We start from the raw sequence: 15988 nt of genomic DNA on the forward strand, positions 1-15988 counted from the left end.
GCACCCCTCTGGTGGTGGTGAACAGTAGTGGAGACTGGCCTCAACTCCCGTGGAGCCTTAAATAGGTTTCAGGGAACCTTAACTAGCTCACGTGGAGCCCTAATCACTCTTAATTTGTACCATGTATCATTTAGTGAAGTTGGTCATTTGCAGTGGGTATATTGTAATTATGTCTTCTGTTAACAATTTAGTTTATTTTTGTTTTATGGCCGACTTAGAACAACTACTAAATGGTTTTTTTTTCTTCCATTGAACGAGATAATTTCATTATAATTATGTGTGGAATTATAGGTTTCACTAATTAGATCATTTTATATGTTTTTGTTTAGTCTTGTAGTTTAAAAAATGCAACTAGTTAGTTTATTCTAAGATTTTTTTTTCATTTCATATTTAATCATTTTTTACTATTAATTAAACTATGTTTGTTTATATTTTTATTTTGTGTTTGTTATCGATTATATAAAAATTGTAATTGTTTTGTTATAGTTGTTAAAATAAACAAGTTGCTTATTTATCAAAAAGTGCTAGACAAGTTTTATGATTAGTTTATAATTTTGATGTTTTCACATTCTATTATGATCGATTAAAATAAACTCATTAGTTTACAAATCAAACAGTTTTTTTGAAACATTATTTTTTATTGCTTGTTTTTCTTTAATGATTATTTTTACCCATTATCATAAATTGTTAGTTTATTTTTCAAGATCATTTTAAACCTTTTCTTATCTTCTTAAGTTTTTAATTATTTTTTTTATAAATCTTTTAGTTTATTCAAGTTCTTGCTTACAACCTTAAGTTATTGGATGCCATTGACTCTTTTTTTAGATTACATACATAAATGGGTTGCGTGTTGTTAAGGTTTCTTTCGGTAAGTTTCTTCTTGGTGGTTTAGTTCTCTTCCTTTTCATCTCCTTTCTTTAGAATACTCACCATTTTATTGTTGGTTTTAGGAGTGTTCCAAATCCCGTTCTTGTCTCCATATCCCGGTATTTTTGATAAGGAAAATAGGATAGCTTTTATATGCTTATATGATATGTTATGCTTATGTTATGTTATCTTATGATATGTTATGTTACATATAGTATGTTTATAGCCTTGGGCATATGACTTGTCTAGCTAGCAAGCCCCAATAATTTATGGGCATATGACTTGCATAGATAGCAAGCCCCACACATTTATGGGCATATGACTTGCTTAGTTAACAAGCGCCAAGAAGTATGATGGCCATTGTAGTTTATATGATATATGTTTTATAGTATATGTTTATGATATAGCCTTATGTGTATGTTTATATGTGTTAGTAGATTTTCCTTGCTGGGCATTAGGCTCACTCCTTTATTTTTAGCATGATGCAGGAAACTAAATATGGAAGGCGGAAGGGTTCATGGCAGCTTGGCTTGTGTATTAAGGACGAAGGGATTCAATGGACTGCGTGAACGATCGAGGATGAAGTTTTTTTTAGTCTTTTAAATGTAATTCCGCAAACTAGTATTTAAAGTTTTATTTTTTTTATGTTTTGTAAACAATGGGATCCCATACCCTATCATATGTCATTTCATACTTTTATGTTATTTTTGATATTTTATACAATGTCTATTTTTTGGGGTTTTAATAAAGTTATTTCTTATGTACGTTTTCTCAATTAGTAGTAGCTATGTTTAGTAGTTTTAATGGTCCAATGTCTAGAAATAGTTGGGTCATTACAAAACTGAATTCCCTTTCCTAGCTTTTATATCATCTTCCTCTTTAGAGAGAATGACAGTCATCCCACTTACAGCCCAAGGAGTTTTTTGAGCATTGTAACTAGACCGAATTGAGTCAAATAAGGAGGTAGATACCTCATGACATGCCATACCAGAAAATTATCTCCTAAATCAAGGCCAAGCCCTTTCAGCTTCATATGAAAAGACAACACCTGACTTATATGGTTTCTTATGCCACTAACCCCATCATAGACAGTATCCTGGATCTTACCAATGTATGCTCCCACTCAGACTTGGGAAACTCCACATACTTTTCAGCAATGACCTTGAGGAGTTCCTTAGCATTGTCATTTTCAGCAATACTATCACGAATAGCATCATCCATGTGATACAAGATCACCAACTTACATGTTTGATTTGAATTGTTCCATTCCTTATAGGAAGTTTTCTATTCAGTTGTACTATCCTCAGTCAGTTTAGTAGGAGCATCTTCCTTCAATGCTGTGTCAATCTTCATAATTGACAAATTCATCATCAGAGATCAAACCAACTCCTTATGATTAGTCCCATTAAGCATCAGTATAGACGAGAGTCTATGATTGCTCAAAGCTGAAGGAACACAAGAGTAACAATTATCAATTTACATTGATCAACATAATCTTGTTGTTTGTACTCCAACTTCAACTTGAATGTTCCATAAATAATCAAAATGATCATTATATGCTAAAGTTCTCTAAGTAAAAATAGAACATTTTACAAGTAAGGACAATTTATCAATACATTACAATCAAATACATCAATCTATTATCGATAGGATAAAAAGAATTGTGCGATTCATAATGCTCAATAAATTCTGTTCACAATTCTAAGCAAACTACTAAATAATAGAATTATCGACAAGATAATTTAAATTATTCATATGAATCTTAGAATTTATTTATTTAACGAAATGCGGGAATATGTCAATATCAATCGAGATATTCATAATTGATATGTTAAATCTTACGAAAGGCAAAAATTTAAGTACTCAATTATATTAATTACAAAAATAATCATTATCACAATAACAACAAAAATTGAAATATAATAAAATCAAATTTAATTGATAATGATTACTCACAACATTGTCACAATAAAAATAATCAAGAAAGATTAATTTAAAAAAAAACAAAAAAAAACTTAATTAAATCATGCAATATAAAACAAAAAAAACTAATAATTAAACAAATAAATAAACATGTGAAAAAAAAGGTTGATTACATAATAGGCCTAAAATTGGCCCAAAAAAGAGAGTCCAGAATATGAATATTGATTCACGTTTTTTTTTTCTTCTCTGTAAACGACATGTCGTTTGGGTCCTATAGACCAAAAACGATATGTCGTTTTTCTCGGCCCCAGCTTCTTCCTTACCCGTTTTTCAGGTGGGTTGGGTCGTGTGACCCGGTTCGTGACCCGGCAAAAAAAATGTCAGCCCGACCACGATTTGAAGCCTAGAAAAACAGAAATGATCCCTGGATCATTGTCAAGAGGTTCATGAGATTTATTTGGATCAAAATGCTCTCTAAAACATGAACAAAAAAACTTAAATATGAAGCTCTCTTGACCAACTCAAAACCGAAAAAAAAACTTTTAAACATGAAAAATTTGGGGAAAATGGTACAAATGAGTTTCTAATCACCATTATTATATGAGAATTTTAAAAAATATATAGCTTTTATACCATTAATGTGCAAAAATATAGGAATTAGACTTTTCTTAATTTGTATGGGAAAAATTATTAAAGAAAAAGTTAAAATGTGAGAAACATAATTAGTATCTAACTAAAATATAGAAATGCCGTATTTTTTTTTATCATAGTTATATTTTCTTTGATTTTGAAAGTAATTTTTTTCTGTTTTTTTTTTTAATTTTTTCCTTTATTTTTTTATTATTTTTTTAGTTATTTTTTCTTTCTTTTTTTCATTATTTATATTTTCTTCCATTTTTTCCTTTTTTTTTCTACCAATTTTTTCCTACATCCTTTTTTTCTTTCCATTTTTCAATTCTTCTTCTTCTTCTTCTTTTCATTTTTATTTATTTATTTTTTCTTTCATTTGTATTGTTTTGTTTTTTCTTCATATTTTTTCAATTTTTTTTTTTCATTTTTTCATTCTATTTTTTCTTTCATTTTTGTATTCATTATTTTCTTTTTCCAGATTTTTCTTTTTTTTTCCACACATATGAGCTTTTTTTCTTCTTCTATTTTTTTTTCATTTTTTTCTACTAATTTTTTCATTCATCTTTTTTTTTTTCTTTCAATTTTTCCATTATTTTTCTTCTTCTTTTCATTTTTATTCATTTATCTATCTTTTTCTTTCATTTGTATTGTTTTTTTTCTTCATATTTTTCAATTTTTTTCATTCTATTTTTTCTTCATTTTGTATTCATTATTTTCTCCCTCCATTTTTTTTTCACATACATGAGCTTTTTTTTTTCTTCTTCCATTTTTTTTTCATTTTTTCTACCAATTTTTTCATTATTTTTCTTCTTCGTCTTCGTCTTCTCCTTCTTATTTTTATTTATTCATCTGTTTTTTTTCCTTCATCATTTATTTTGTTTGTTTTTTCATATTTTTTTTTTTCATTTTTGTACTAATTCTTTTCTCATTCCATTTTCTTTTTTTTTTTTTGCATTTTTTCACACATATATTTTAACATTACATAATTATTTTACTATTTTATTTATTTATTATCTTTTATTATTGTAATTTTTTTTATATAGTTTTTTCCACTATATGTAAAAAATTCAAATTAATTTTTTAAGCATTTTCTTTTTACTGTAACACTTATAGGAATACCAAAATTTGGAAAGAAAACTAATAAAAATATGAAAACGTGAATGGGTAACTAGTTACCTATACGTTCTTTGTGTGTATATTTATGGGTGTAACTGGTTACCTTCACGTTCTGATGTGTGTGTATATTTCTGGGTTATTTATGGTACCTGGTTACCTATGTTACCAAAATCATAGTTACTTCTTCTTCTTCTTTTTTAATGAAAGTATTCTTCCTATTTTTCCTTCAAATTTGATGTTTATTTTCATATTTATTATGAGTAACTCGTCACCCGTCTTATGGTAACTGGTTACCCCTCTTATGGCAGAAAGTTACTCATCTTAGGATAACTACCCATCTTGGTACATGTTATTTAACCTAGCTCTATGATTTTTTTTTACATAACTGTCAAGGATCAATCAAGTAACTGATTACTTTACCCAAAATTTGAAAAAGAAACGTACAATCTAAGAAAAAAAATGAAAAACATATTTATAACAAATAAAAAATAATTTTAAAAACAATTCATATTACAAAATTTTTTTTTTTGCAAAACAACCAAAGAAAAATTTAATATAAAATTAGTAATATAAAAACAATATAAAAAAATAAATAAGCTAAAAAAAATAATAATCAAATTACAAACATACCATTCCAAATTAATAAAACTTGATTAAGAGTAAAACTATGACATAAACCAACTGTTATACAAAAATATGGGAAAATAAACCCATAAAAGTGAAAATTCTTAAAAAAAGCCATAGATTAACTTTTTTTTTGAAAAAAAAATCATATTTTCACACACTCTATTAAAAATCTCATATAAAATGGGATTTCCTCTTATTATATAATCCAAGGTTCATTTGTTTTATAAAACCCCAAATCCGAATTTCATAAAAAAATTTTGGCAACATATATATATATATATATATATAGTTTAGGCAACCTAAAAACTAAAAGCAATGACTCTGCTAGTACCAATTGATAAAATATAGATGAACAAACAAACAAATTATTAAGAGAATACATAATAAAACAACCTCATCAAACAACATGCATTTAGTTTTCTAGGTATACCAAAATCAAAATGAGTTAGTAAATACACACCTCCATCATTACTGCTTAGAGCTTGAGAAAATGTCATCTTAACCCTGTAAATAACTAAGAACAATAATTAGAAGGTGAATCTAAGATAGTCTCTTTTGGAGCATCACATTACTTCACTCTATAAAACTCCATCTGAATACTATTAATGTATTTAAGAAAACACTTCCATTACTCTTAAAAAAATATAGTATACCAAATATAGAGTAATGAATTAATATGATTATTTAGCCTTGAGTGTTTGATCGAAAGAGTATATGTAAACTCAATGAATTGGTCACATAGATTTGTAGTGAGTGTCCAAGGAGACCATCTATATATTTAGAAATATAACACAATCTGATTATGGTCCCTAATAATACAAGGGAAATTTGATTTTTAATGCAATAAGTCACACTCCGTTTGAAAAATACCTTATCCCTATAAGTCTCTCGTTTTGGTCTTACTAATGCCGTTACTACCCAAAATACCCCTGGCATAATTTTCCCTCTCTTTTTCTCATAGTCTTCACTCTCTATCTCTTATTTCCCTCTCTATCTCTCAAACTCTCGTACACACAAAACAAGCCAGCCACCATTAATTTGCATTTCGGATCTAGAGGCAAGTTGTGAGTCATTTCAAGCCAAGAAACTTCATTTTGGATTTCGGATCTAAGGGAAAAAAATCGTATGGGTAAGTATATATTTGTTATATGTAGTGAGGAAACTTGTCTGGTTACATTACTTGTCTTATTTCGAACAGATCTGTGTATGCCTTCATGTTTTATTGCAATTTTTCACGGAATGAATTTTGGATACTTCGTGCGTTTTTTTCTGGATTTTTTTCCTGCCTCGATGAGTTTCGATGAAACTCGATAGGTCTCGATGTGTTGTATGCATGTTGGCTCGATGGTCCTCGATGGACCTCGACGTGCCTCGATAGTGTTAGGATGTTAGTACCTCGATGGTACTCGATAAAAATCGATACGTGTAGTATAAGAGTTTAATTGGAATTAATAATTCGATGGTACTCGATAAAACTCGATACGTGTAGTATAAGAGTTTAATTGGAATTAATAACTCGATGGTACTCGATAAAACTCGATAGGTGTATAAAAGCTTAATTGGATTTAATAACTCGATTGTAATCGATTGTACTCGATAAAACTCGATAGGTGTATAAGAGTTTAATTGGATTGTTTGCCTCGATTGTACTCGATAAAACTCGATAGGTGTATAAGAGTTTAATTGGATTGCTTGCCTCGATAGTCATCGACTGTACTCGATAAAACTCGATATGTGTGACCTCGATAGGACTCGACGTATATCGATAGAAATCGATATTTTCTGTTTTATGTTGTAGTTTAACTTTTTGACCTTTTCTGTTTTTGTTTTTTTTTGCAGATTCTACTGTTTCCGTATTTGTTGCATTCAATGGTGTTTGAGAACTCGAAAATAGGGATTGGATTTTCAGAGATGCTGAAAATCAAGTTCTGCCCGTGGAGAAGGGTGTGACATATGAGCAACTGCTTGACATTCTGTACGATGAGCTTGAAGTGGATAAATGTGTGCATGACTTGAAAAATTAAGGTCCCGTACACATGCCTATCACAATCCATCAAACCTACCATTATAAAAAATGATAGGCATGTGCGTGCATTCATTGGGTTAGCATCAAAATCTGTAGAGAAGCTCATTCCTCTATGTGTCACATTGATTAAGAAGGGAGGTGTAAGAAATGCATCGGCTTCTGCCAGCGTTAATAAAGAAGTTCGATTTGAAGAGAACATTTCTCCTCCATGTCATGGTTTCAAAGGAACTCAAGGTGATGTTGGAACATGTGTTCCCGAGACAAATCCAGATATCATAGTCCATGATGATATCCCGGTTAGAGATCCTTCATATGTGCATGGCACGGCGGAGTACGATCCCTATGGCTACGAACCTTATGTCAACGACGATCCTGTTGCTGATGCAACTGATCTTGGTGGGCCAGATGTTAGGGCAGATTTTCCAACACAGAGTTCAGATGTTATGGTAGATGAAGAGCGCAGAATAGAAGACCGACAAACACCTGGGACCAGCAGTAGTCGTCCAGGTCCAAGTAGAACCGATGATAGTTTTAAATGGAGTTCTCCATTGGACTTAGGTGAAGATCGTAGAACATGGAGTGCTCCCATGTTCATCAAAGAGGATATAGAGGCCTCACATCAACATCATTCCTCAACCAGCAAAGCTTCAGGAGAATTGCACCTTGGGAAGTTCTTTCAGAACAAGCTTGAATTGAAAACCAAAGCATCCATATTTGCGATGAAGAATAATTTTGAGTTTATGGTGAAGAAATCTGGGACTGATGTGTGGTACATTACCTTCAAGGATCCTGAATGTGGTTGGAGATTGAGGGGTAAGAAAAAAATGCGATCTGAAATGTTCGATATTACTGTATACAACGAAGTACACACTTGCTCACAAGAAATTCGAGATAAGGACCACCGTCAAGCATCACCGTGGGTTGTTAGGCACCTAATCAAGAGGAAATTTGCTACCGATGGTACTCGGTACATGGCAAACAACATAAGGGAGGACATGAAGCACCATTTTGGGGTTGAAATGAGCTATGAGAAGGCGTGGAGATGCAGAGAAAAGGCTCTTATGTATGTCAGAGGGACACCTGAGGAATCATACTCCAAGTTACCTGGATACCTGTGTCAGTTGGAGCATAAGAACCCAGGTACAATTACTGATTTTGTAGCAGAAGATGGTTGTTTCTTGTATTGCTTCTTTTCCCTCGGTGTTTCTAGGTGTGGTTTCCAGTACTGTCGTCCTGTAATTTGTGTGGATGGCACATTCTTGAAGAATAAGTATGGTGGCCACATGCTCTGTGTTGTTGCGTTGGATGCAAACAACCAGTTGTTTCCGATTGCGTTTGCATTGGTGGATAGTGAGAACCATAACTCTTGGACTTATTTCATGAGAAAATTGAAGGAAGCCATAGGGGACGTTGAGAACCTTACTTTTGTATTGGATAGGCATAAAAGCATTAATCATGCTTTGGAGCTTGTGTTCCCAGATGCGTATCACGGTGCATGTTACCATCATATCTGTATGAATGTTGTGGCAAAATTCAAAATTGACCACGTGCAAGACATCATGGGGTGTGCAGCGTACGCATTTCGAAGAACAAAATTTCACAAGTTCTTTGACAAGATTAAGGTAATTGATCCGCCCATTGCTCAATATCTAGACGGAATTGGCTTTGAAAGGTGGAGTAGTGCTTATTTTCCTGGTAACCGATACAATATCATGACGAGTAACTATGCATAAAGCTTTAACAATAAGACCAAGGAGGCAAGGAGCTTTCCAGTCGCCACGTTTCTTGAATTCATAAGATTCACTCTTCAGTCTTGGTTTGCAGATAGACGTGAAAGAGCTGCAAAAGCAACAACAGTGTTATCACTTGAGATGGAAAAGGATTTGAAGCAAATATGTGATAAAGTAATCTTTTTAGATGTCCAAGTCCTTGGTCATCACGAATTTCTTGTGGTCGATGGTAATGGTGATGGTAAGGTGAACTTGGCCACAAAATCATGCTCTTGTGGCATGTTCCAAACCATTGGGATACCCCGTGTACATGCTTTTGCTGCAGCCAGAAAAAGAAGCATAAACATTTACTCATTTTGTTCCCCTTACTATAGAATCGAGGCATTGAAGGACACTTATAAAGATACTATTTACCCTGTTGGGAACGAGGATGAATGGGTAATCCCTGATCACATCAGAGATACGGTTGTCGGCGTCCCCGCTGAGAAAACCCCTGTAGGAAGGCCCAGGAAACAGAAAGTGGGTAGGCGAAAGACAAATCGCTATGCTTCACGCGGGGAAAAGATTGTCAAGCCACGTAAGTGTAGCAGATGTGGTGGTAGTGGACACAATAGGAAGTCATGTAAGGCTAGGATTTAAAATATTGTGTTATGTAATTATTTAATTGATTTTGCTGCATTTATCATATGGAATACTTCGTCTAATACTTTGTGTGTTTGGATGTCGAGGCAGATACATTGTGTGAATTTAATATTTTTTTATTTAATAACTTTTTCAAAAAATATTGTTTGCAAAAAAATAATTTACAAAACTAACTATATGGTATACTATACAAGATATGAAAGACAAAAATGTAAAGAGCATCACGGGGCCAAATTCTGATAGAACAGGTCCACACACCACTTGGTCCTGAAATGCTGGATGTTCTCATTGATAACAATATCGAGTGATAGCCTGGCAACCAGATGCTCAATATGTTTGATGGCAAACATACCACAATCCCCACTGCATATAATTGATTTTGTGTCAATAAAAGATAAAAATAACTTTAATTTTCAAATTTCAAAATCCACTAATTAAATAGGGGAATACCTTGTCTTAGTCTGAGGACACTCCTCTGGAGGAATACGACAATATGAGAAAGGCTTTGCATTCTGCTCAGGATATACCTGGAGGTCCTCGTGGTCGTCAAACATTCCAGAACACCATAACAACGAAGGCAACAATAAGTACCAAGGCTTGATCGCTTCCTCCATCAGAGCGGGACTGAGCACGCTATGGTTGGAATCATAAACGTTGATGCACCACGTTGGAATGGAGACTTCAATGGCGATCCAATGTGCGGCTTTCTCGACGTGCAAGGCAAAATATACTTCACTCACATTTTGCCATGATACAAGGAATTGATTATCATCGCCCTTCAACATTCTCAGCACATTCAATGGCGATCCAATGTGCGGCTTTCTCGACGTGCAAGGCAAAATATACTTCACTCACATTTTGCCATGATACAAGGAATTGATTATCATCGCCCTTCAACATTCTCAGCACATCGTCGTCCCATGTATACTTAGTGCCGGTCTCTCTGAAATGATTCCAACGACCTAGGCACACCTAGGGGAAGGTGGTGTTCATGATCGCAGCATCCTGCCGAAATGCAGCATGGTAAAAGTGGCGTCGGCAGCGTAGCATGTGCAAAGCGGCATCAATATGCTAAAAAAAAACATAAAAATTCGTTAGTACCATCAATATATTTTAAGATTGAATTGAAAACATGAATGTAATTTACATACCGAATCCCAAAGCCAAGTCTGGACTGTGTGCAACTATAAGAACCATGCCACACCGTGCGTCCCAGTATACACGTTGCGGTCTCTCTTATTGTCGATCTTCCCGACGATCCACCTATGGAAGCTCTTCTCCTGTTGTGGGTCACACTTCCTCAGTGGTTCAGCAACTAGCCCCTGTTTATCTAGTCTGACCTTCTTTGTTGGGTCGGTGAAGTCATCAAAACGCTTGGGCCTGCGTTTCTTCCTGACAACTTCAAGGCCAGCTGCCTCCTCGGGCTGCAGTACTCGTACACTGGGACTGTCAGCATCATTGGGAGCTATAGATGTTTGGGCCTGTGGAGTGGAGGGTTGATCACTGCGCTCGTAGTCTGCAGGCAAGATATCAGACTCTATATCTGATTTTACGTTGGTGGATCGACCTGAGACCAGTGAAAGCACCTGCACCAACTGAGCCATGATCGTGGTTTGATTCTGTAGTAAGGTTGTCTGGCCCTCCTCAACCCTCTTTAGCCTCTGCAGAAGTTGCTCATAATCAGGCTGGGCAACCTGACTAGATGAAGCTGCACAGGCCTGTGAAGTGCGCTCATCAGCCCTCGGGACATCCTCATAAAAAATGGAGGCTTCCTTTGCAACTTCTGCTACCTTCTCTGCCTCCTTCTCAGGTACCACTACTTCATCCATTGCAGTCCCAGCCTCCAACTCAAGGAATAACTTGGAATCAACTTCTGGGAGGCTATTGTAGTAGACTACCTCACTGGGACGTGGCTTCAGCATGGAAAATACCACTAACTGCATAGTTGAATAACATGTGTCAGAAAAACTTTAATAAAATAAATCGTTAATTAATTAATTTGTGACATTTAACAAGATAAAATGGAACTTACTCGACGATTGGCGAATATAGGAGCCAACAGAGCTGTCGAAATAGTGATATCAGTCTTCGTAGCCCAACTGAGCATCCTGGGAATCTGATTCCCACTGTTCTCACCGAACTTACTCCTGAGAGAAGGCATAGCCTCAAAAGCCCAGTAAAGAAGCACGGGTGCATAGCAAGTGAAACTATACTTCGCCTCCTTCTGTTTTTTGCTTGGCCTCTCTTTCTTCTTCTCCTCATAGTGTTTCAATTGCTTCTTCATGTCCTTTTGAAGGCCTTTGCTAACCTTCTTAAATGACAACTTCCCCCAAGGATACTTGAAAAAGTAATCAATATCCTCAACCATCCTCAGGGAATCTCCCCATATCGTTGTTGTGTTCTCTGGGGCATTCAGTTCCCCTCTATCAAATAGCACAAACCCAGCTTAAATGCATCTTCTGGGTTTGTGGAGGCCTTCAATGCAGCTTCCAACTGACCAAAACTAACCTTCGAATCACCATTAAAATATTCCTGGATGATCCGATCACTTGAAAGATGCTCTTTCAATTCATCTGGGGATGGTGATTTCCCAAAATTTAGCCCGGTAACTAGGGCAAACTCTGCAATACCAAATCTACACAGAGTTTTGCCCAGGAAGAACTGACCCTCTTCAGGCTTCTTACTTTCTACCTTACGCAACATTAGCTGATGCAGCAGAACCCCAAAAAAACTAAATGGTTTTGCCTTAAAGAACTGTCCCAACGGGCATGCCTGTGCCCTTTCAATAAGACCATGCCTCTTAAACTGCTCTATAAGGGTATCCAAGTAGGCACTACCCCTATAAGTGACATGGCCAGGAAAGTGTTTCTCCAACGGAACAATAAGTTCAGGCATATGGAAAAAAAAACAAAAAAAATGTTAAAAATGTTAAAAAAAATGTTAAAAATGTAAAACAATCTGGTATGGCAGTTACTATCGAGGCAGAAACAATCGAGTTCTATCGAGTCCTATCGATGCCTATCGAGGTGGGTTCCAAAATCACAAAGAATAATATAATCGGGTACTATCGAGGCCTATCGAGGTAAGGCAAAAAAACCAAAGTCTAGTCATATCGAGTCCTATCGATTCCTATCGAGGTGGGTCCTAAAAATCCCAAAGCCGTGTATCATCGAGTCTTATCGAGTCCTATCGATTCATATCGAGTTATGTTCTAAAATTCACAAAGCCTTGTATCATCGAGTCCTATCGATTCCTATCGAGGTAGGTTCTAAAAATTCCCAAAGTCGTGTATCATCGAGTCTTATCGATTCCTATCGAGGTAGGTTCTAAAAATTCCCAAAGTCGTGTGTCATCGAGTCCTATCGATTCCTATCGATGTAGGTTCTAAAAATTCCCAAAGCCTTGTATCATCGAGTCCTATCGATTCCTATCGAGCACAGTCTAATCCATTCCTCATCCTATACTATCGAGTCCTATCGATTTCTATCGAGTTTCATGAAAATATCGAAAAAAAACCCAGATTCTTCATTGCCAGCCCCGATCTATCCTATGAACAAAATCAACAAAAAAAACCAGGAACATACACATATTGCAGATTAAAAATGAAATCCCTCACCTTCGCTTTCTTTGAGGTTGTTTCCTAAAAATTTGGTTGCCTTGCTCGACGTTTTCTCCTTCCCCTTCTCCGATCGTCAAGTCCGACCTTTGGGAGCCCTTGTTCGTGTTTGTGGAAGACAATGAAGGTTGGGTTCTACGGATTCAATCGAGGCCTATCGATTTCAAAGTTTGCTTGGTTTGTGTATTTTGGGAGAGAATACGGAGAGTTTGAGAAAATTATGCCAGGGGTATTTTGGGTAGTAACGACATTAGTAGGACCAAAACGAGAGACTTATAGGGATATGATATTTTTCAAACGGAGTGTGACTTATTGTATTAAAAATCAAATTTCCCTAATACTATTACAAGGCCAAACATATATGGTGTTTCACAATGAAGCGATGTATTTATAATAGTCCACATGATTTATTTCCATCATTACTCATTACTCACTGATCACACATCAAATGCTTATAACCTTACACGTCATTGCGGTAACTAGTAAATCCACAAGTTAAGGCAGTTTTGGATTTGTACTCTTCTTCTTCCATTGTATCACAAATTGCTCTCCCTTTCGTCTCCGGAAGATAAACGACAAACAATCCAAAACACATTATCATTATCCCAAACACTCCATACGACACAAATCCATCTCCCCTACCGGCGGCGGTGAGCACCGGACTGAACACTCCACCGAGCACGATCGCCTGTCTAACCATCGAAACCGCCGAGATGCGGACACAAGTGGGGAACAACTCAGTTGTGTAAATCAGCAAAATATTGAATGCAGAGCACGCACTGAAAAACGACACCAACTCCAGTCCAATTTGTAAGGTCGTATAGGTCTTTACTTCTTTCAGTACTGACATTATACTACAAATCCCACTAAGGATACAGAAGACCATAATCGGGGTTCGGCGGTTTAGATTTCCGATGAAAAAGAAAGCTATAAGTGAAGCTGGAAGCTCCGATAAGGCATTCAAAGTGACACTTAAGTAGAGATTAAATGGCAAGTTTCCAAGAGCTAAAGGCATACCGTAATAATCCAATCCCACGCCGAATCCTATTGCCATAACTGCCAATAATCGCCGAAAAGACCATTTCTTCTCTATCAAGATCTTGATTGCCGAGTAAAAATCTACATTCGATGTTTCTTCCTTAAAAGACAAGTACGAAAAGCTTACCGTCAAGCTTTCGTTGTTTGTTTCAGCCATTGTTTTCAGGATTTCAACGGCTTCTTCTTTTCGGCCTTTGATGAATAACCATCTGGGAGACTCAAGAACATAGAAGTGAACAACTAAGGAGTATAAGATTGTTGGAATAGATGTTAACAGGTAGAGATTTCTCCATGTATAACCAATATTTACGTAAGCAATGGCGGGTAAAGAAAGAAATCCTAACGTGAAGCAGAAGAAACCTATCACACCCACCTGGCCCCTCCACCGCTTGCTGGCCAGCTCGGTTGACAGGACAAGAGCGCTCGTGTTGATCGTGGAGCGGCTGAATCCACAGATAAACCGCAATGCCGAGTAAGTCCACAAGTTGTTGGCGAAAGCAGTGAGGAGCGTGGACATGGCCATGGCAAGGCAACTAAAGGAAAGCATTTTCTTTCGGCCAAGCGACGAGTCCGCGAGCGTGGCGAGGACGAATCCGCCTATAAGACAGCCCATGAAGAAGGCCGAGGCGGGCAGGCCCGTTATGATCGTTCCAGCACATTGTAAATCCCATTCGGATATGGTGCTGGTGTGTCGAGGCAAATCCCAAGAACATGAATCCGTCGGAAGGTGGCAAAGATCAGAGATCCGATTGTATGATGAAGTGTTGTTCCTGAGTCGAGTACTGCTATTGCAGTGCCACAAGGGCTCAGCGTCTGCGAAGACCGAAATAAATGACTGTTGAGAGTCGAAGAACCATGCAAAGGAGACAAGGATGGCTTGGAGAAACTGGGCCCAGCTAAAGTTTCCAATGCAGCTTTCAATGGTTGAATCCAGTGATGGAAGGTGCCCTTCTAGGTGGGGAGATTGGGATGAATCGTCTGAGTTGGGCTGGGAGAGAAGAAGAGTAATAGAATCGGCCATGTGGATACGTAGATACTATATAGATTGAGTTGAGTGTCTGCTGTTTGAGAGTGAGAACTGAAAGAGACAATTAATAGTGAGAACGATTGGTTCGTAATAGGCCTGTTATTATTACTTATTTAGTATTTTATATCAAACCAAGTACTGCTACTATATACTATATAGCGTGAAACACATTGATTCTTTTTTCTTTATCTTGGACACAGATTTAAAAGTCGTTGATTCCATATATTAACAAGAATTTTAGAATCTGATTCAATATTATTATACGCAAAAAAATATTGAGATCACAATCAAATGTTCAACAAATACGCAAAAAATATTTTAGAATTTTAGAAGCTTGACTTTAATGGAGGCTTGTCGAGCAGTTGAGCATGTAGGTAAGCTTATCACAATATTATTGGTCTGTCCTTAACCACTGATGCAGTACCAAATGTCTAATCGACAAGCCTCCATTAAAATGGAAGAAAAAATTCGGATGTGGGCCCAAGATGCTTAATTCGGAGTTGGGTTGGGAGAGAAGAGGACGACTACTGAATTGGCCACGTAGTCAGCCGGCTGGGGGGAGATTAATAAGATATATAAAAGAGAGAATTGGTAAGAGGCTGTTGCCGAATACTACACTACAACTACAACCAACACTACATTTTTTGAGTGGACAGGAATGAGATAGGAATTGCTAAGAGGGACAGGAATGAGTGGACCGGAATTGCTAAGAGGGACAGGAATGAGATAGGCAAATGGGGACAGGT

The 15988-nt window shown here is 36.2% G+C and overlaps 1 protein-coding gene across 1 annotated transcript; it reads right to left on the reverse strand.

Annotated features, from left to right (window-relative positions):
* Positions 1-9504: 9504 nt before the first annotated feature.
* On the reverse strand, positions 9505-15522 carry LOC133834556 (organic cation/carnitine transporter 3-like). Its single transcript, XM_062264207.1, has 4 exons — positions 11594-15522; positions 10713-11498; positions 10012-10632; positions 9505-9924 (listed from the first exon to the last, which is right to left on the reverse strand). Exon 1 carries the CDS (start codon positions 15234-15236, stop codon positions 13638-13640), a length of 1599 nt encoding a protein of 532 aa, XP_062120191.1. The 5' UTR covers positions 15237-15522; the 3' UTR covers positions 9505-9924; positions 10012-10632; positions 10713-11498; positions 11594-13637.
* Positions 15523-15988: the final 466 nt, after the last annotated feature.

Source organism: Humulus lupulus, chromosome 5 (genome assembly GCF_963169125.1).
Source record: "Humulus lupulus chromosome 5, drHumLupu1.1, whole genome shotgun sequence".
NCBI classification, from domain to species: Eukaryota; Viridiplantae; Streptophyta; class Magnoliopsida; order Rosales; family Cannabaceae; genus Humulus; species Humulus lupulus.

Excerpts from the sequence above, each read along its gene's own strand:
- LOC133834556 (XM_062264207.1), bottom strand. The coding sequence starts at position 15,236 with ATGGCCGATTCTATTACTCTTCTTCTCTCCCAGCCCAACTCAGACGAT.